Source organism: Vigna unguiculata, chromosome 1, assembly GCF_004118075.2.
Source record: "Vigna unguiculata cultivar IT97K-499-35 chromosome 1, ASM411807v1, whole genome shotgun sequence".
Classification (NCBI taxonomy): Eukaryota; Viridiplantae; Streptophyta; class Magnoliopsida; order Fabales; family Fabaceae; genus Vigna; species Vigna unguiculata.
In genome coordinates, this window is record NC_040279.1 from 17,690,231 (window position 1) to 17,712,921 (window position 22,691).

At 37.1% G+C, this 22,691-nt stretch overlaps 2 protein-coding genes across 3 annotated transcripts; one reads left to right on the forward strand and one right to left on the reverse strand.

Moving 5' to 3' along the window:
- Window positions 1-267: 267 nt before the first annotated feature.
- Window positions 268-1,707, reverse strand: LOC114189027. Its single transcript, XM_028077728.1, has one exon. The coding sequence runs from the start codon at window positions 1,705-1,707 to the stop codon at window positions 268-270; it is 1,440 nt and encodes a 479-aa protein (XP_027933529.1).
- A 15,973-nt stretch (window positions 1,708-17,680) lies between these two features.
- On the forward strand, window positions 17,681-22,272 carry LOC114177283 (histone H3-like centromeric protein cnp1). Of its 2 annotated transcripts, none has more exons than XM_028062564.1 (7): window positions 17,681-17,799; window positions 17,893-17,939; window positions 18,014-18,059; window positions 18,171-18,310; window positions 19,246-19,320; window positions 21,069-21,144; window positions 21,920-22,272. In XM_028062564.1, the coding sequence occupies exons 1-7, from the start codon at window positions 17,691-17,693 to the stop codon at window positions 21,973-21,975; spliced, it is 549 nt and encodes a 182-aa protein (XP_027918365.1). In that variant the 5' UTR covers window positions 17,681-17,690; the 3' UTR covers window positions 21,976-22,272. The 2 variants fall into 2 exon arrangements, with proteins under 2 accessions (XP_027918365.1, XP_027918373.1); XM_028062572.1 differs by having other exon boundaries at window positions 18,174-18,310.
- The last annotated feature ends 419 nt before the right edge of the window (window positions 22,273-22,691 follow it).

Below are 22,691 nucleotides of genomic sequence, written 5' to 3' on the forward strand. Positions count from 1 at the left end.
ATAATGTGCATTAACATGATCCTTTGTCTTCCCTTGAATATCCAAAAGAGTACCTAGAATACTATCACATATGTTTTTCTCAATGTGCATCACATCAAAATTATGACGTAATTTATTTGTCGTCCAGTAAGGCAACTCAAAAAAGATTGATCTCTTTTTCCATGGACCATTACTTAACTTTTTTCCATTCTTTCCAAATTCATTGGCAAAATCTTTTAATATCTCTAAAATTTGTGTCCCTTCTAGCATGTGTGGTGTAGACCTCAGCTATTTTTTTCCATTAAAAGACTTCTTATTAAATCTCCAACGATGGTTTACTGGTAAAAAGACACGATGATCCATATAACACATCTTATGGCTGTGTTTTAGGTAGGATGAATTAGTGTTGTAATTGCAATATGCACAAGCTAATCTTCCTTTTGTGCTCCAACCAGACAACATAGCATACCCAGGGTAGTCACTAATTGTCCATAGAAGAGCTGCATGCATTTGAAATGTCTCATTTTTTGAAGCATCATAGGTTTGTACTCCCAACTCCCATAACTCTTTCAACTCATGGATCAGAGGTTGAAGGTACACATCAATATCATTTCCTATTGATTGTGGTCCAGGAATCAACAACGATAACATTGTATATTCAGGTTTCATGCACAACCAAGGCAGAAGGTTGTACACAACCATCATGACAGGCCATGTGCTATGAGATATGCTCATGGTTCTAAATGGATTAAAGCCATCACTAGCCAGACCAAGTCTTACATTACGCGAGTCAACAAAAAAATTTTCATGAAGGCCATCAAAGCTCTTCCAAGCTTCACCATCAGCAGGATGTCTCATTTTTCCATCCTTTACTCGTTCTTCTTCATGCCACCTCATTAACTCAGCAGTCTTCGAACACATAAACAGTCTTTGAAGTCTAGGAATCAATGGAAAGTGCCGCAATACTTTGGCACGAACTTTATGCTGATATTTTGGGCCCTCAACCTCAGAATTGGCTTCAGGAAATTCTTTCCATCGTGAAGATTTATAGATACTACAAACATCTAAATTCTCATTGTCTTTCCAAAATAATATGCAATCTTTTGGACATGCATGAATCTCTTTATAATCAAGACCTAAATCAGTAATCATGCTCTTCGTTTTGTTGAAAGATTCAGGAATATTCAAGTTAGGCATGGCCTCTTTTAGTAGTTGTAAGAGGTCAGTGAATGAAGAATTGCTCCAACCATGAAGACACTTTAATAAATATAGCCGAATGATAAAAGATAAAGTGGAGAAGCTTTCACATCCAAGGTTGAGTTCTTGATTTGCATCATTAATCAATTGGTAGAACTTTTTAGCTTCATCGTGAGGACCCTCTTTGCCTTCTTTTTCTTCTACCACATTTCTAAATGTATCATACAATAAGGCATTAATATCATCGTGTGAATCTTCATTATCTATCATGTCTTCATCTTTACTAGTGGGCGAAGGTATTTCTTCTCCATGATGGACCCAAAGATCATACCCTTCAAGAAATCCTGTGATAATTAGATGTTCGTAGATCACATGTCGTCTAGCCCAAATACAATTTTTACATTTAGCACATGGGCATAAAATCTCACGTCCTTGAGGTCTTCCTCTTGTGTAAGCAAAATCAAGAAATGATTCAACACCCTTTATATACTCATTATTAATCCTTGGAAATTTCGTCCACTCCTTATCCATCACCTTTAATGTAATACATAAGAAATTATAGTTTCATTAAGCAATTAATAATTGAAAATAGTATTACACAAATTAAAATTATAGTTTTATTAAGTGGCAAATAATCTATAAAATAAAGTTAAACAATGGTTCACTTATGACTTAAAACAAAATTAAGCAAAAACGTTTCTAGCTCATAAACATTCACTAAAACTACAAAAAAAAAAAAACTAAATTGGAAAAGCATAAACTAAAACAAAGTTTTGGTTCCTTTTCTTATCCAAGAGATAATAAGACTCAAGGAAATATATTTATACACGTAATTTTTTTTTTTAAAAAAAAGTTTTATTAGTAAGATTCAATTTAATCACTTCTAAGGTGCGAGTTTTCTTGATTTATATATATATATATATATATATATATATATATATATATATATATATATATATATATATATATATAGATATATATATATATATATATATATATATATATATATATATATATATATATATAAAAGAACAATTTAATTGACAGTCTTTAATCAACAAAGACAAGTTAAGCTATGTTATGTATGCATTCAAATATTGGAGGAATGAGAACATCACCTGTAGCTAAAGAAGAATTATCTTGGATACAATTTAAGGAACTTTACTGTGAAATGGAGACAAGCCAAACATAATGCAACATCTTGGATACAAGCAGCAATTGAGATAAAGAATCATAAAGAATCATAGTGCTTTTTGCCAAAAGAAACTGTCACCACTTTGACAAATCTTGAAGTTGTTCAATCAAAACCTACCATGGTTGAGGAACTTAACATCTCATTGGAATAGACATTGAGAAAGAAAAGCAAGAATAAATATTTATAATATATATATATATATATATATATATATATATATATATATATATGTTCATAAGGATTTGTTGTTCTTAGCATTTTTACTTTATTTTTTATATTAAGTTAGTTAGATTAGACTGAATCTGTAATTCATTTTGCATGTAATAGTCAAAATTTAGGTTCATTTTATAGGTAAGAGGTACAATTTAGAGTAGATTAAATTCATGTTGCATATGTAAGGATCAATTGTTTAGTTATATTGAATTCTTGTTATCATCATCAAATTCTTAAGTCTCTTATCGACATAAATTTCATCATTTATTGCACATTTTTATTTAAATAAAATAATAATAGAAACATATAGTAAAAAACTTAACATAGGATAGGACGAAGGATGGTGGGATGAAAATGGTGATGTGTGTAAAAAATAAAAAGAGAAATCATTAAAGAAAAACAATTTACAGATATCATTTCTACATATAATAAAAAAAGTAATTAATACAAAAATAAGAATACATTATTTTATTCATTTTGAGCACTTTTAGTCTTTTGAATAACATACCTCTTTTAAGTAAAGTTTATCTCAATAAACCTCGCATTTGTTATACATTTTTATTTAAGTAACAATAATAGAAACAGAAAAATCTAACAACCCAAATTAGTAAATAATATGTTACTAGTTACATTATTCATACATATTAACACACATTTTATTTATAATATACACCAAAATCTTCACACAAGATTCCCTTGGTATAATCAAGTTAGTCTTACATTATATTAAGTTACCCATATTAATTTATGAAAGTTACTATCTGTTATATATACATGCAGATAGAGTCTTTCAAACAAAGTGTTTGTCAAAACGTATACATATATATAGAGAAAGAGATAGGAAGAGTGAGAGAGAGATAAGCATGAATTTGTAATGGGTTCCCACTGTTTTCATCCAAACAAACATATTACTATAATCTTTTATATATATAGATATGATAGATTTTCTACAGTTCTCCACTGTTAAGATAGAAACACTGACATTCAAATTAAATGATCCATCACCATCATTTCCACCAAAAATAAAGGACAAAACATCCATCGCATTAATGGACATGTTTTCTATGGCTCTAATGAAATCATTGATTAAGTTGTTTTCTTTATAGTTATACTTGGTTGAGTGGAGAAGATGCTGTAATATTTTTTCAGTTTTGATATCTTACATTACTTCTGATAACTTCCACATTTAAAAAGGACAAACTGATGATTTCTTATTCCCCATCGAAAGATATTATTGATAAAATTAACATCTTTGTTGAAAATTTTGGCTTCCTTTTTTATATCTGTGTGAATCGGTAGCTCAAAGAAAGGAGTTTTAAATGAAGTTTCAGGAGAGTCATCATGTACCCTAAAGTCAAATCCTTGTGAAAAAGTTAGCCAGTACAAGATGGTGCAGAACAATGAAAAGAAGGACCAAAGTTGAAAAAATGTTTGTTTCTTTGAGCAAAAGATAACAGCTAGAGTGCAGTTTCGTGATAAATATTTTAGCCATGTCATTATCAAACAACTTACTATCTACATTCAATAATTTTGTCTATTCACCATCAAGTCAAGTGGCTATTTGGTCACATATTTGTGAAGACAAAACATAATTGGAGATCTCGCTGATACCTTAAATTTCTTTTACTATTGCCATTCATCATTATTTTCCCAAATTCATTGACTATACATAAGCCCCACCACTATCATTCTCCAGTTCCATTTCAGTTTTTCTCATTTCCTTCTCAACTACTTTCTTAAAGCTTCTAAAACTATTACAGTAATACATGGTGCTCTAAAATAATATCCTACTAACAATTTCCTATTCACAAAAACCATCAGTGAACACTGCTGACATTTAAAATCCTCTTAACTCGTATATATTCGCTAAACAGGAAAAAAAAATTAGGGGATGAAGTTAAAGATATGATTTCCAGTCTACACTTGAATGGAAACGAAATTAAAAATGTCAAAACCCTAGAAATTTGGTAAACACGTACCTATAGCCGAAAAAACTCAGGGAATCATCAGACCAGCGAGTGTTGGTTTGAAATCAGTGACGAACAGATCTGAATCACAACAAAAATTGAAGGATCTTAACTTTCGCAGAGGAAACAGAGCTTTTAAGAAATTCAGAGAAAGGTTGAACATACCGAAGGGAAAAGGGAGTAGCAACAAAGAACGCGGTGTTGATAAAGGGAGCGAAGACGCGGTGCAACATGTGAAGACGCTGAAACATCAGAAAAAGATGCTGAAACATCAGAAGAAGACGCACGTGGTGTTGATAAAAGGAGTCGCAAAATGTGAAGAAATGTACTGTGAGCAGAGAACGAGATTGAAAAATTTTAATATTGTCCTAAACATAAAATTTCTATACATTATTATTAACGCGAAAAAAAAAACATGTTTACGTTTTACATAATTTTAAATAATTTTAAAGTAGTAAAATATTTACATTATTACATTAGTAAAAACTTAAAGTAAAAATCAAATATCATTTTCCATGACAAAAAAATTATGATATATTTATTGTATTGGACTATTTTGCAAAGATAAATATTATGTGTAAAAAGATTTAAGATTTTTTTTGTAAGGTTATTTGTAAATTTAAGGCCACATTTTTTTATCACATATCTTAAAGACAACATTTTAAAAAGTATGGTATAAATAGTCAATATTTTATGAAATGTGGTCTTTGGTAATTTTTAAACCACATCTATAAAAAAGTGTGGTCTTTGTTAATTTTTAAACCATAACTACAAAAAAATGTGGTCTTTGATAAATTTTAAACCACCTCAATAAAATTGTTGTCTTTAATATATTTAAGCAACACTTTTTTATGTGTTGGCAAGTTCATTGTTGCCTAAGGCAAAAAATGGTGTAGTGAAAAGCCAAATATGGATGGGTAGCCGAGGATGTGCAGACTCAATATTCTTTGTTTAGATGGTCTCGTTTGCTGATGTCTTGGCTAAACTACATACTTGTCCTGGAAAGGAACATTAACCGGGACATGGTGGCTTTGGAGAGGGTAAGCGCCAACGATTGTGTTTGCCACGGTCAGAAAGGGGCCTCAGAGGGTTTCTTTTATATGTATATGTGCCACTTTTCTCAGTTGCATCCCATTGTTGATTTAGAAGGTATCTTTTTGTGTTTTAACCGCGATGTTGTTTTTTAGGAAACTAATCGGTGTTTACCGCTATTGTAGGTCATATGGCTCAAATAGGCAAGAAAAACTTGAATCTGTTTCAAGCATTGCGCAAGGAGAAGGCTGCAAAGGCCAAGAATGTTGGGAACATTGAGGTTCCCAACCTACAGGACCCGCTAGTGGAGGTACATGTTCACAACAATATGAAGAGGAAGGCGGAGGTGCCCACCAAGCAAGGTGGTTGTAAAGATGTGAAGAGGGTGAGGGCTTCCTTATTGGGCCCGGGATCCTCTTCTGGTGTAAAGAAGTCTGAGGACGGGCTGATCGAGTTGCTAGAGACTACCATCCGATGTGACATTGAGATTAATCTAGCGGAGTCTCTTGTTAACTCCATCGCCAACATGGAACCCAACGCCATGGTCAAGGTGCTAGAGCTTAATAACAAAGCCTTGATCTTGGGACACAGAGTGGGTAGTTTGTACTAGAGACAGTTGAAGGAGGGTAGTCGGTCCAAGGTAGAGGAGCTTAAAGAGGAGTTGAAGGTCCAAGCCGACAAGCACGCAGAGGAGAAGGCGGCTTGGAAAAGGAGAGGGAGGAGTGGCTAGAGGAGAGGAAACAGCCGGGGTCCTTGAGGGTTAGGTGTTTAGATTCTGAGAAGAAGTTAAACGAAAAAATAAATGACTTGGAGACCGATTACGATGAACTAAAAGAGAAACATGATGGTCTTGTGAACGAATTGGAAGACCTGAAGGGTTAGATCATTCATGAGCATATTGACGACTTCTAAAAGGGTATGAGGCAAGTTGTCTTCTTCCACAAGGATATAGATGCATATGACGCCAAGTTTGATGTGAATAAAGATGTGGTTGATGGGCAACTTGTGAATGAAACAGATTAAATCCCGGAGGAAGAAACTGAAAAGGTGGCGGATGAACCTGTTGTGAATGCTGATGAGGTTGCGGCCGTGGAAGTGAACATGGATCAGATATAGACTTAGGGACCTGAATACTTGATTTACTTTTTTCATCCTAAGTCTGTAATAAACCGTACAATTTTCTTTTACTTTTAATATGTTGAATGCTTTGTGTATATTAATCGGGAGAATGTTCTTTATATACCTATCGTGTTGTATGATGCCGCTAGCTCGTGTTATAGGCGCGCATTGTTTGATGGTTATGTTGATTTGGTATTGTTATAGCTATTTGATATTGGCGTTGTAGACCGTGTACTTTGTTGATGGGATTTTTTAGAAAATAATCAAGAATGTGAAAAAACTATGTAACAACTTTAATGTTCGACCCAGGCTGCTTACTTTGGTAAGTGGTGGGGATTTTAAGAAAACCACTTAACAGGTTTTGAGAAAATAACGCAAGAATTTTAGTATTAGGTCGCTTACTCTAGTAAGGGGTGATGGGATTTTTATGAAATTACTTAACAATTAGTGTTCAACCCAGGCCGCCTACTTTGGTAGGTGGTGGGGAACTTAAGAAGTTACTTAATGATTTGTGTTTGACCCAAGCCGCCTTCTTTTGTAGGTGGTGGGGAACTTAAGAAGTTACTTTAACAATTAATGTTCGACCCAAGCTGCCTACTTTGGTAGGTGGTGGAGAACTTAAGAAGTTACTTAACAATTAGTGTTCGACCCAGGCCGCCTACTTTGGTAGGTGGTGGGGAACTTAAGAAATTACTTAACAATTAGTGTTCGACCCAGGCTGCCTACTTTGGTAGGTGGTGGGGAACTTAAGAAATTACTTAACAATTAGTGTTCGACCCAGGCTGCCTACTTTGGTAGGTGGTGGGGAACTTAAGAAATTACTTAACAATTAGTATTCGACCCAAGCCGCCTACTTTGGTAGGTGGTGGGGAACTTAAGAAGTTACTTAACAATTAGTGTTCGACCCAGACGGTCTACTTTGGTAAGTGGTGGGGAACTTAAGAAATGAACTGCAAATCTATTGAGTAGAGGAATAACCCTTTGGTTTTATTCATGATGTTTGGGTGCCTCGTTAAAACCCCCTGGCCAAAACCCTCCTTAGGGAAAAAATGCCAGGTGAAAAAAAAGAGTACACCCAAGGTTACAAACTTTGTGTTTATTATAATGGCAAGATTAACTAAAGTAGAACTTTAGGTGAGATACATTCCACGTGTTCGGTATCTCTTCTCCTGATAGTTGCTCGAGCTTGTAGGCACCCCCTCCTATGTCCTCTCATATTTGATATGGCTCATCCCAATTGGTTGAGAACTTGCCATCTTTCTTTCTTGCACTACTGGTCATTCTCCAAACTAGGTCCCTTTTGACGAACATTCGTGGGCATAGATTTAAGTTGTATTTTCTGGCCGTCCTCTGTTTTACTGCTATGTTCCAGATTTTGTGAAATAGTCAATGCCAATAATGAGGAATTTCACTTGTCCTTTTCATGGGGTGAATGGTCCCTAGATGTTCATTCCCCATTTTGCGAATGGCCACGGGGAGAGTATGGAGTGCAACTAGTTTTGTTTTTGGTGAACGAGATTGCCATGTTTCTAACATGGTATGCACTTTTTGACGAAGGCTTGACAATCTGCTTCCATGGTTGGCTAGAAGTAGCCGGCTCTGAGTATTCTGGTACTCATAGTCCATGCACCTGAATGGTAGTCGCATATTCCTTCATGTAGTGCAAGTGATAGTCCAACGAAGATGGCTTCATACTCAGCCTAGTTGTTGGAGGTTTTAAAGGTGACATGTAGGGATTTTTTGATGAGGATGTGGTTAGGGCCTTCTAGGACGATACTGGCATATGTGCCTCTTTGATTAGAGGAACCATCAACGTACAGTGTCCATTGGTCAACTTCGGGGGTATGTTGGAGGTCGTTAACAAAGTCAAGTAGGCACTGGGCTTTGATGGGGCCGTGTGGTTCGTAATGGATGTTGAATTTAGAAAGTTCCACAGCCTAAAACGACATTCTTCCGACAAGGTCAGATTTTTGGAGGATTTTCTGGATGGGGTTGTCGGTTTTGACAATGATATGGTCGTTTTGGAAGTATGGGTGTAGTCGTCTTGCTGCATGCACCAAGGAGAGGGCTAGTTGTTTTACCATTTGGTATCTAGTTTCAGGGTCTTGCAAGGTTCTATTGACGAAGTACACTGGATGTTGGATCCCGGCGGATTCTTGGACTAAGGCGGCGCTTACTATGTAGTCTGTTACGATGATATATACCAGTAGTGGGAGGTTGATGTCTGGTTTGTGGAGGATTGGAGGGGATGTAAGGGTAGTTTTGAGGTCTTGGAAAAAAATTTCACAATCGTCGTTCTAAGAAAACTTTGTGGATTTTTTGGTAGGTGGTCTAGTATAGGATATCCACTGAACTACCTTGGTCTATGAGCACCTTATTTATTGCAAAGTTCTTGAGCTCGATGGTGATGAATATTGGATCATCTTGTTGTTGATCGACGCCATGGAAATCGGCGTCGGTGAATATGGGGGGCATGCGACGTCTATGATGGGAATAGGTGATGTGGTTGATGGACTGGATGTTACGAAGGTGTTTCTTTCTAGCTGATGAAGTGGAAGCACCTCTGGCGAAGCCGCCAGATATAGTGTTGATGTATCGCGTAGGGGGAGATCAGCTTGGTTGACATCAGTGCGGGCTAGTAGGTGGTTTGTACGGTCATTGGGGTTTTGCTGGTTAGTGTGCGGGTTTCACGTGGGGGAAGGCGGTTGTCGGATTGTCTTGGGTGGGATGGTCCATCTTTTTGACGAATCGACGGAAGTGGCCAGCGCGGATCAATTCCTCTATTTTGTCTTGAAGCGCCTTGCATTCATCTATGGTGTGTAACATCCCGACCGAATATTATAGATTTAAATAATAAAATAAAGAAATAAATAATAAAACTTCATTTATTATAACTTATATTCCCAAAACACGGAAAAATTAAAACCTTATAGTAGTAATAAATAATCACAAAACCTCTACTATAACTTAAACATAAAATCCATAATAAAAACCAAGTTTAATAATATAAAATAGGGTTAAATATGTTTTTGGTCCCTCAAGTTTCAGCAAAATTTGGAATTAGTCCCTCATCAAAACTTTTGACCAATTTAGTCCTTCATCTTTCAAAATGCGTGAATTTAGTCCTTTTAACCAAATTTTGTTAAGTTTATCTGACGTTTCGAGCGCATTTCATGATAGTATTTAAGTTAACATTGAAGCAAAAATGTGTCAAACAGTATAAATAATTTAAATACTATCATGAAATGCGCTTGAAATGTCAGATAAACTTAACAAAATTTGGTTAAAAGGACTAAATTCATGTATTTTGGAAGATGAAGGACTAAATTGGTCAAAAGTTTTGATGAGGGACTAAACCCAAATTTCGCTCAAACTTGAGGGACCAAAAACATATTTAACCCTATAAAATATTACAACTTTTCCAAAACTTAATAAAACTCTGATAAAAAAATATTCTCCCAATACTAGCCCCGCTCCGTCTCTAGGCCTCACCAGATCCACTTGCAATATCATCTGCTCTTGTGTACCGCTACACGATCATCGCCAAACACAAGCAGATAGGGTGAGCTAACAGAATAAACATATATATAAACCATATATTTTCATCAGATAAATCACACAAGTACACCAAAGGAATTTCTATCCTTTGATTCCATAACACATGGTCGCTACCATGCCAACCGTGTTCTACGTCTTTTAGTGAGTATCTTAAGGTGTCTTGCTGCCACACTTATCGTCCACAACCATAGAGCATGTACAGGAAACCATGCTACGGATCACACACCATAACGCCAGGTGGAGTTCCCAATACAAACATAGCTGGTAACGTCCCAAATCTACCAAACTCGTCAGCTAATTACTGAGGAGGGCAATCTATCTGGACCCATCCGTGCAGGCCACAACCAACACACTCACACCAGCAACACTCGCCAACCTGAGCCATAACTCAAGGGTTCCTCGTGTTCATCCGTCATCCCGAGCCACAACTCGAGGGATGTCATTCCGAGCCACAACTCAAGGAATGGCACGTGCTTAACCCCTATCCTGAGCCATAACTCAAGGGATACGTTCCAACCCACAATTCAAGGAACACCAGCAAGCTGACCTTTAAGTTATCCTAGAAGCCTTGTAGACCATGCAAATCACACAAGCAAAATATAATTCTACTACAACAATATCGCCTAACGCTGCTCACGAGGCGCCTGGCACCTCCCACTTCCAGACCACCTGGAGGGTATGATGAGTTCAAACCTTTGCTTTTATTAAGTGTTCACATTTTGGGGATTTAATATTATTTTCGCGCTTAATAATTGATTTTAGTTGCATATTATATTATTGGATATTCGTGAGTTTAATAATGCAATTGGAATCTAATTTAGGTCCTTAAGGGTGTGAATTGGGAATATTTCAAGTCATAAAATAAGCCCAAAAATCAGAATTTTTGAGAGAAATAATTCAGGAGCTAAATGCACCCCTAGTTTTAACTTTTACACCCCCTTTCTACAATTGGCTATCTATTTCTGAAAAGGAATATTTATGGAGCTAAATGCACCTCCAGTTTTTATTTTCCATTCCCCTCCTGAAATTGGGTCTTCTAACTCTGTTCTGCACCCCTTCTTTTTACTAATCTGCACCCCTAATATCACTTAAACTCCACTCAACTAGATTACGCCACATGACGATCCTCTACTCACTTAAATAACCAATTAAAGTTTGCCACGTCCTCGATCCTCCACTTACTAAAATAACCATTTAAAACTTGCCACGTCATCAATCCTCCACTCACTAAAATACCCAATCACGGAATGACACCTCATCACTCTCTCTCCTTCACACAACCAAAACCCTAACCTTAATTTTCTTCTCTTTCTCCCTCATCATGTCATAGCCGCTGGCCGTCACCACGCCCTCCGATCACCTTTGGATCCCGTTGTTTTAATGTAGCGTTGTCACCCTCCATCACTGGCAGCATCCAAACAGACCTCCATTGCTCCATTTTCGCGCCACCATCTTCTACGACGCATCACGATGTCGCCACCGCTGCACCATGCTCGAACCAGCCTTCATAATTCGCTGCTTTCGATCTGCGCGGACACCAAAGAACCTCGGACCAACAACACCGTCCATATCCACCGTGAACTTGGCAGCCACCGTGAGTCCTCCATTTTTCTCCTTCATCGTGAGCGAACCCGTGGTCAATGCAACGCCTCCAAACCTGTAACAGTGCGCAAATCGTCTTCTTCCTCGTGACGTCAACCATGGAACCCCTCGCAACCAGCAACTGTGTCTTCTCGTTGGGACCAGATCTGCATCTTCTTCATCGTGGCAACGCTCATGGCAGCAATAAAACCTTCTCGCAACCATCATCGCAACTCCAGAACGTGAGCCTATCACCGTTTTTCACAACAGTTGCGGACCCAGCACCACTAGCGTTTTCGTCGCCACCACGTCAACCACCGCAACCTTCGCGCAACCACTCACCACAGTCAAACCCTAATGGAGAGAGAGAGAGTACTCTAACACGTGGTAACCTCTCAATGGACTGTCAAAGAGTCAAGACTGGTCAACCAGTCAACTTTGGGTAAAGGTCGTCAACGTTGGTCAAACATGTTATTTTACACTATATTTGGCAGGTGCTCCTCTACATGAACCCTAAATGGCCTAGAAAAGGAAAGAATCGTCTAGCAGTAGTTCATCGTCGGCCAAACTATTTCTGGGAATTTCCAGAAATTCTAACTTAAGGAAATAAAATCTCAATCATAATCATACTAAATTTAGCATGCCAATCAGACATAATTATAAAATTAACGAGTACAGCTACTATATTTAGCATGACAATCAGACTTAAAATAAAATTAACGCGTAAAAATCCCCTAACCTGGATTCCTTCGCTTAAACTTGGGGTTCTTGGTTTCTTCTTTGATCAGAATGGACTCCCCTTGTTTTCCCGCGTTAGCTCTCCTTCTCACTCAATTATCACAGAAAACTCTCAAATTTCGCATTCCTTTCCTTTCACTAAGCAACAATGGCAGCACATAAAACCTTCTTTCTCACTCAATATTGCACTTTTAATGGTGCCTTAATGGTAGTTTAATGTGCTAAAACGAAAATGGCTTAATGTTCATGATAATTGCCATTCATTATGGACTGTTTTTCCAACCTCCCTTAGCTACTCATTCAGCTAGGGTTTTTCCTACCCTTTCACCTTCATGCCAAAACTAATTTTAGCAAAAAGAAAGTTTAATTTAGAGTTACCAAGGTTCGAACCCATAACATGCCAATGCCAACTCAATACACAACCATTTAACCAATTCATGTTTCGTGATAATTCTTAATCATTTAAGAATATAATATCACGCACCACAACCAATATATTATATGAAACAATTTCTAATTAAAATAATTATAAATTAAATAGCATATAAACAACATACATAGGACTTAAACCCAAGTCCTCACACACAACCAAGTACTCTAAACCACTTGAGCTAGTCCTTTTCCACGTCATATCAATCAATAATTAATGCCTTAAAGGCTCCCACTGCCCGCATTTCTTAATTAATTAATTATTTATTTAATTAAATTTAGTGGATCTTACATGGTGTGTCCATTGTTTCGGTGATACTTACAGTATTTGGTCATATCTGCATTGGGGATTCAAGGTTTTGCATGGTGGTGGGATAAGGTCTGCTTGGAGTGCCTCGTCGAGAAGGCGTGATCTAGGGACGTCAGCAGGGCGTATTTGGAAAAGCGTGGTGGTCTAGGCTCTCTGGGCCTAGGTTCAGAGTGTGAGGGTGGTTTATCTGTCTTAGCGGTTGAGGGTGTGTAGTTAGTGCAGAACTTGGTGCGTAAAGTCTTCATCTCCTCCATGCAGATGTAATCCGCAGCACGCAGCTTAAGTTTGTGCATAAAGGCTGGAGGTCGAAGATAGACGTTGTCAGCAAACGGACCAGGTTTCAACGTAAGGGCCATACATTGCAGGATCCTTTCTTGAGTGAGGTTTGGCATCCGGAGGGCGGTCTTGCTGAAACGGTCTATAAAGGCTTGAAGCGTCTCATCTATTTCTTGTCTAACGCTGAGGAGGGATAGGGGGTGGGCTGATGAGGGTGGCTGCCAGTAAAGTGGGTGGTGAAAAGGTGGGAGAGGGTGTCAAAGTAGTCAATAGAGTATGGAGGAAGAGAGGTGAATCATTCTAAGGTTGGGCCTTTGAGAATGGTAGGAAAAGCTTTCCAAGAGACGGCGTCTTCAGATGTGTAGAGGGCGACATGGGAGACATACACCTTGAGGTGCTCGTCTGGGTTAGTGTTGCCTGCATAGTGGTCCAGTGTGAAGGGTTTTCACTGGCCAGGAAAAGGTGTGGTGGTGATGACATCGGTGAAGGGGTGGTGGCGTCTGGGCTGGTGTGGTGGCAAGGGTTATGGTGGTATGGGATGTCGGATAATGGTGGGGAATGTGGTGGTGTAGTGGTGAGGGGGTATATGAGTGGTGGGGAGGGTAGCAACAGGATGAGTGGCTGCAGGTTATGCGGGGATGGTGGTGGGGTGATGGGTGGTTGTGTGGTGGGCAGAGATGATAGGTGTTTGTTGAATGTTGGTGAAAGTGTGTGTGGGTAGGGTTGTACTCAATTTCTTCTTCACTGGGTTGGTATGCCGAGGACTTGGGGTTCTTTGGCAGCTCTTTGCCCTTCCCCTTCTGAGTAAGGTCAGCTTCAATCTCGTCACTTGGGGTGCTCTTATCATAGGACTATATATAGGCAGTATAAGCTGAATAATTATTGAGATTTGCCTAGATATAGTACAATTATCCTTTTCAAACTCTCATATTTTATAATTAAAGCAATTAAAAAATATTTCTCATGTCTATATGTGTGAAGCTTCATTCTAAAGTTTTTATTTTCTTAATATAATACAACCATAACTAATGCATTTCAGTGTTACAAATATCTTGCGCTAATTTTGGAAAAATAATATTCAATTTTTTCTCCTATTTTCACCATGAGATTATTTGCTACGTTATCAATAACAATTACATCATTATATCGAAATTATAGGGGTAATAGTCTTTGTTAACGATTAAATGTAAGGCCCTTTATTTCTGCCCCTTAATCTTTAGGGCTGCCCTGCAGCAGTGGGCCTAAAGGCCGGCCCATAGGATAAAAACTTTCGTGTTGCCCTAATTCCATACTCACTCTCACTCTTGCAGAACTCAGCAGCCGTCGCCCTTTCCGCACTAGAGCTCTGCTAGGGTTTACTCCTAACCCTGAACCAGTGAACTCAGTTGCGTTCCTAGCCTCATGTAAGTGCTCTACACCTCAGGTCTTGCTTTTCTTCCGCCTTTATGTTGTACTTCCAGTAGGGGTTCGTCGTAGGTTTACATATGTTCTTCCGCATCTGTTCCACAGCTTAGTAATCTGCCGTTGGAGCTTCGCGTTCCGCTGTTGGAGACGCACCCCGCTCTTAGCCCTTTCCAGGTACGGGAAGTTAGGGTTTCAGGTTTAAGATGATATTTTTGGTCTATTCTTGAGTTTGCTTGATGTTGTACGGTGAAATCATTGTTTTTGGTGCGTGGGATACCTTGTATGGTTGTATGGATCAGAATGTACATCTGTTGCAGGAGAAACCAGGGCGAGAACTGGTAATCTCGCCCAGGCGAGTCGGATTCGCCTAGGCCAGTCTGACGAAGGCTCGCCCAAATCCTATTGCGTGAAAGGTCGCCCAGGCGAGAGGGGTCTCGCCTAAGCGAGATCCCGTGATGTTCCCTGGGTGCTCCATCGAACCCTCGCCTAGGCGAAAGGGGGGCTCACCTGAGCGAGCACGTCTCGCCTGAGCGAAACCCTTCAGCCTGAGCGAGGGGTTGGGCGAGGCAGTACGCTGTTTGGGGTGCTTGTTTATTCTTGGATGATTGATATTGGCTTCAGTGTGAATTGTATGATGAGAAACATGTATATAATGGAATATTATGTGTGCTTGGCATGAATTATGAATTGTGCATAACGGGTTGGGTATGAACTTGGCATGCGAAATGAATGTGTGGTTGGAAATTAAAGGAACATGGTATTAACATGAGAGGAGACCCTAGACTCATGGGGTGGCGATGATCAGATGTATGGATTCAAATGTGATGCGTACGAGGAATAGATCTCATGGATGGGTATGGAATTGTAAACATGACTTTGATGTTCTCCTACTGCTGTTTTATGAATGTTTGTCCGTGTCAACATGTAATTCCTTAGGGTCTCTAGGTGAGACCTCCGGGGCTACGCTTCAGTGGTCGGGACGTAATCCCATGGCCCCTGTTAGTGGGTGTCCATGGTGGTGCCCCATCTGTATAACTAGCTAAGGATTCAAGGTAAGGTTGCATCCTGACACTCTGAGGAGCCAGTTAGTCTCACCTAGAGCGGACTGACTCCTGTGGTGAGAGTAGCAAGAGGCCTGAAATCCAGTAAGGGCTAACCTTGTGGTGAGGGAAATTTGATTCATCGTAACACTTGTAACACATAGCTCATGATCGAGCAGCTCAGGGTCGAGCAGAGGTATACACCACAAGTGCAAGCATCCGCTGAATCCGACCAAGTTATACGTATCCGGATGAGTCGAGTCGAGTCGTAGTGTATTGAATGAAGAGTCATAACATGCTTGGTTGTTATATGGATATGAGATGATGAAAATATATTTGACTGTATGATGAATATGTTGTTGGCTCTAGCTTACCCGTTTCGTTGCATGGTTGTGTTGTATGTGACTATTCTTCCTTGCGATGATCATCAATTTGATTGAGGGGAGCAGATGGGCGAGGTTCTCGTGGTCAACAAGGGAATGGTGATTCCGCTGCTTAGCCATCTGGGATGGATCTTATACTTCTTTCCGTCGTGCTTTCTTTAGGGCTATGGCCCCTGTATTCGTGGTTATTAGATTGTAAACTTTTAGTTAAATAGTTATTCTGCTTTTGTTGGCATCGTGGTGTGCCTAGTGTTGTAGGGGTGATGTTGAGAACCCCAGGACTGCGTTGTTATACTATCTTATGTGTGGCGTTTCCTTTAATTGCGTTTATAAATTAAATGGGACGTTACTGACATAATAATCATGAATTAAAATGACTTGTTTTATAAAATTGAAGAAAGAAATATATAATAAATTTTTATAAAAACTAAAATTACATATTTGATATAAAAGTAATTTTAAAGCTGAACAATTATAATTTTAATTTGTCAATGTACATTTATATTAAAAAGATGAGAAATGAATCTCATACAGATCTATCAGTACACATTCATTTTGTAAGAATACGGTAGCAACAAGTTGCACATGTTATTTGAGATGATTATACTTTTGTTTTTCCTAAGTAAAGATGATTCTAACTTTTTGTTTTTTTTTTTGTTTTTTATAAAACATCAACAGAAAGAAATAATTTTTTTAACACTATCTTCTACTGTTTGTTTATCACATGACTAAAAAGTTATTAATTTCTACAGTACATCAATCACTTAATTAACTTGTTATTTTAATATTTTGATTTTGGTCTTCTTTTTTATTTTACCTTTCATCCCTAGATTAACATAATAAAAGTTTAAGAGACAATACAAATTATTTAATCATTAGAAGGTAAAAATAAAAATATATACAAAATAATATTAAAAGGAGGTATAAGTAGTCTAATTACTTTAAAAATCACTTGTAAAAATTATTATAGGTAATTATTTTAATTTTAAAAATATTAAATTCAAATAAAATTATTTAAATATGAAATAATGAGATAATTATTTTATTTTAAAAAACCTTTATTTAAATAAACGAGAATTTATTAATGTTATAGTTATAATTTTTAATTCTTACCTTATCCAAGTTAGTAATCTACCAAAATTAAATTAAAAAGTTAGAAAAATAATAATTTAATGTGCTAGTCAGTGAGATAACGGTAATATTGAAGCAGGGGTAGTTTGGGAAATCAAGAAAGTGGAGGCAAAATGCTGCATTTTAGAATTTCAAAAGATGCAAAAGGTGAAACCAAAAACTGAGACAAGTTTCGCTTTCTTCATAATTCGTTCGTTGTTGGGTTCCATGGCGAGAGTGAAGCACACGCCAGCTTCGCTCAAAGTTGGTATGTCTGAAATTCAACACTTAGTTTTTTTTTTTGTTTTTTTTTTCACTTCTCAAAACCAAACCCTGATTTTCTTCCCTATTCAATTCGAAGGTAAAAAAAAAGTCAGTCGCGCTTCCACATCCACGCCACAGCAATCGGTAACTGTCTCTCTCTCCGTTTCGATCTGCGAAATCCCTAATTTGACTTCTGTTTTCTCAAATTGTGATTGAAGCCTGCGACAAGAAGTCGTAGAAGGGCTCAAGAAGAGGAGCCGCAGGGTACGTGAAAAACGCGTTCTTCGTTTGAGTTGAGCTGTGGTTGTAATTATTCTGCTGATTCATTTTTGGTGTTCTGATATTTCATCATCATTTGTTGAAAAATTAAAAAAGAAGAAGCAGCAGCAGCAGCGCCACAGACTCAGGGAAGGAAGAAAAAGCGCAGTAAGCCAGGAACAGCGGCGCTTCGCGAGATTCGTCATTTTCAGAAGAGTTGCAAGCTTCTTATCCCGGCTGCCCCCTTTATCAGATGTGTAAGTTTTTCCGCAACCATCTCGGATTTGCTCTTTAGTGGAGATTAGTCCATTTTTGTGTCGCTTGTACTAGGAAATGTAATAAATAGTGATAATATGATGTTAGTTTTGGGTATGCTGCTTTGCTTCGCTTTGATGCTTAGATTTTCCTCTAAAAACATTAGCAATTATACCAAAAAAGTCATTATGGCTATCTGTGAATCTTTTACTACAGGTGATGAGGGGTGTGTTGGAAATTTTTTTTGATTGGTATATGATCGGTGTTATGTTCGATGGAACGGATATGCCAACATTGTTATTATTAGGGGTGTGTTTGGAAACTGTTTGGTTGGCGTTGAATGGAAGTTTTACACATTTTAATGCAACATTAAAACATCTAGAGATGCTGGATCGGTGTTACCTAGCTGCATTGGGTGGATTGTATGCAAAAAAACACTAATTACAATTACGCAGTTGAGTTAGTATGTTTGTTGGACAGTTAGCAGAATTAGTTCTCCCTATTTACCATTACCGTAAATATCTGAATCTGAAATTAATGTCCAACATCTGGTTTTCATAAGGACAAAAATTGGATACAGTTCTTTTGGTGACGTTTTTCAATTAGAATTAGATTTTCATTCCAGTAATTTGTGCAAAGTTTGCATCTAAATTTTTTTGATTTTCATAATACTTCACTTGCAGCTTCTCCCACTCTGACTAACACTAAGTAAATTACTTGGGTGTAGAAGTGGGCATCATACTGTGGTTGCTAATTAACATTAAGTAAATTACTAGGGTATAGAAATGAGCATCATAGTTTGGTTGCCGTTTTGTTTTTTTTTGTGGGAATATTTTTGTAGCTTTTGCCACTTGTTCACTGATGGACGTTATTTGGCTGAATTAAATCTTGGGAGAAGTTTGTTGACGTTGTTTTGGCAATGTTTGTTTGGCTGTAGGTCAAACAAATTACACATCAATTCTCTACGGAGGTGTCTCGCTGGACGCCTGAAGCTGTGGTAGCACTGCAGGAGGTATGCAACTTATTCCATGTGCATTTGAGTTATCGCTAGAGTGCTAGAATGTTGCAAATTTTCAATTCATCTAATTAGAAAGCAAAGGCTGTTTTCATAAAAAGAAAAATCAATGTTTAGTTAAATTGTTTTAACACAACTTCTTCCTGACCTTGTGTCAATTTGTTGCTGGGTGAACTCTTTAAATTTTTATACTTAAAATAATGTGTTATTAGATTGTACTGCAGTCCTCAATTCAATTTGTTTTTTTTTTTTGTAAATTTATTTTATTTGTGTGCCTTTTGCATGGTTTTAAACATTGAAAATCTGTCCAATATTACTGAATCTGCTTAGAAACAAAAACCATTGATCTGTGAAAATTGAGGTTTTAGAAATTTAATGTATAACTATAAATCAAGATGCTCTAGTTAGTTGCAGTCTTAATGAAATGAGAATAATAATAAGTAACTTGTTAAGATGTGTTTCATCAGACTTCCAAGTGATAAATATTTAATTAGAATTCTCTATTTTTAACGTTTTTTTTTTATATTATAATTTAAGGCATCAATAATGCAAGGTCCCTTTTCTTTTTCATAAATCCTTACGAATTCAATAGGCGTAGCTGAATTTTTATTTTTTTTTTCTTTCCTGGGTGTATGGAGGGAAAGGTCAGGGAGGCTCCACTGGGAGAGGGGGGAGTGGAAAAGGGTGTAGTGTCTCAGAACTCTTCCCACTAACTTGTCTCCAAGACTGTTCTTAACCAATATTTAAGAATCTGAACTTCAGGGGAGGGTGAATGGAAAAGAGGACAGTGTCTCAGGACTGTTCCAATGAACTTGTCTCCAAGGGTGTTCGTTAATTGAGATCAAAGTGATTTTTAACCCATTTTTAAGAATGTAAACTTTTTGTTGTTATCTCTGGGGTTGAGCAACATATGAACACGCTAGTTGCAATGTATGCTTCTTTAGACAGCAAGTAATGTTTTTGTTCTCTTATTATTGCATTCATGTAATCAATTCCGGAATACTTTTTCAACATTGCTATCACAATGGGAAGGAAAGGAGATATTATAAAATCAAAATAGGTTATGGAATGAAAAGGGGTGGCCAACCCTATGCTTGGATTATTGTTATTCTTAATGAGGGAGGAGGGGGAAGGTAAGCGTAATTAGTGTAAATTTCCAATATTATTTGATGTAACTAAACGTACTAGGTTGTAAATTTCAATTTTATTTCAAACCAAATCTATTTCATCGACTCCCAAGTTCGAGGGAAACAAAAAGAAGAGTTTAAGCGTAAGTGGTTCTATTAAGGAATTTTGTTTCCTGGACGATTTGGTTAACCTTTTAGTAACAATGTTATCGGAAAACGAATTTAATGTTTCGAGTTCAAACCTTAGGGAGGAACCTATTCCAACAAAGGTCCGAATTCACCAGATTTCCTCCTCTTCCATAAGATTTTTACTTCTAAGCAGGGAATACACTTGTACTTCTCCCCTCTCAAAGTTGCCTGACATCAAAACTCACTCTTGATCACCCATCCACACCTTTTAACGTGTCTCACCATTTGCTTGCTACGTTTACATCTCCGATGTGTTTTTGGATGCCTTGTATCGAGTCCTTGTCAATAGCGCTGCTGTGGTCGTGATTTGTTCACTTGTTAATAACATTAATTTAGAATCATTTATTCATTTTCTCCTGTTGTGTCATTTTTAACCAAATTTCTCATAAAACATGCAATTCTTTTGGAATTTATATAACCTTACTGCAGGCAGCTGAAGAATGTCTAGTTCACTTGTTTGAAGATGGAATGCTTTGTGCAATTCACGCTAGGCGTATTACTCTTAGTAAGTTGATATAATTTTTTAAATTCTTAACCAGATTTTTCGTGGATCATCTAATCATCCATGAATTTGGCTTTCATAGATTCTATACCTGCTTTTATTTGTGATAAATGTATTTGTTTCTTCTGTTACATATAAATTAATTGTTTTATTAATTTATTAGTTACAATTAAAAGGATATTCTACCGTATGACGGAGTAAATGCTAGAGGAAAAAAACTTCCCGGTGCTGTACTGGGTGGAAAGTTTTGCCTTTTTTTAAGAGAAAATACGCATTGTTTTAATTGACAAATACACTTATAGTTCTGATTCGCCATTACCTTTTAATTGGTGTGTATCTTTATAAAGAATGCTGAATACAGAAAGATATAAACATAGCGGAGAGTTTATTACCTCTGGTCATGTATAGGGTTGCAGAACCCTCCTTCCCATATCACAAAATGTTGCCTTTGTTCCTCATGTCTCATGTGGCTATTCCTTTTTTACCCGGTTGACCCATTTTACTTCCTTCAGAATTCTAGTTCCCATTTTTCCTTTTTTTTTTTTTCTAATAATTTTCCCTTTACCTTTAATATTTTTATTTCATTACTATGTTATTATCGCTTATGATGAATTTCTTTAATTATTTTTTGTTCGTGTATAACCATGTTGTATAATTTAAGCTAATAATAATAATAATAATAATAATAATAATAATAATAATAATAATATTATTATTATTTTTGAGTATTTCTTCCCATGTGAGTATTTTTGAGTTCTCTTTCTTTTTGTTATCTCAGTGACAAAGGATATTCAGTTGGCTCGGAGGCTTGGAGGAATAGGAAGGCCTTGGTGAATGCACAATGCCAGACGTAAACACCACTATGAGTGCTTTATGCGTGTAAACCTTGTTGCCAAATTAGAGTGTTTATTTGGTATTATATATTAGGAAATGTAATGTAACTCATTTTGTAGTTGAGACAACAATTATAGAACGCAAATTAAGAATCAACCATTATAGAATGGTTTCTACGATGACTTTAAATTGATGAGTGACGAAATGGTATAAAATTGTACCAATGAAATATTTCAAGTAATAGTTTCCATCCATAATGTTGATGAACAAATAAAATCTATGTGCATTCATACATTAGTTTAGACCATTTTTATTCATTTTTGCATTATTGCAATGATATCATTTTGCATTATCTTTGTTTCGGACCATACATTTGGGTTGGTGTATTGTTTGTGTAAACAGGTGGTGTTTTGAGGTGAGCAATTTGAAGGGAGTTAGTGTCAAAAGTGAAGAAAACAAATGAGTGAAATTCACACGTGCCTGGTGAATTTTTCCATGACCTGTGGTTTTGTTTTTAAAGATGTAGGATTCAAAACAAGTTTCACTGATGCTTGGTGGATTTTTCCATGACAATGGATTTGGCCTCAAATGTGAAGGAATCAAAACAACAACTTCTACAAGTGCCTGATGAACTTTTTCTACGACCTATGGATTTGACTTTAGAATATAGAGTGCAAAACAATGAGTTTCGCATGTGGCTTGTGGATTTTCCCACA

Bases quoted from the DNA above. Each gene is read 5' to 3' on its own strand.
- LOC114177283 (XM_028062564.1), top strand. From the start codon at position 17,691: ATGCAAAAGGTGAAACCAAAAACTGAGACAAGTTTCGCTTTCTTCATA. The intron at 17,800-17,892 runs GTATGTCTGAAA...TTCAATTCGAAG, and splicing joins GCCAGCTTCGCTCAAAGTTG to GTAAAAAAAAAGTCAGTCGC. The intron at 17,940-18,013 runs GTAACTGTCTCT...TTGTGATTGAAG, and splicing joins CATCCACGCCACAGCAATCG to CCTGCGACAAGAAGTCGTAG.
- LOC114189027 (XM_028077728.1), bottom strand. From the start codon at position 1,707: ATGGATAAGGAGTGGACGAAATTTCCAAGGATTAATAATGAGTATATA.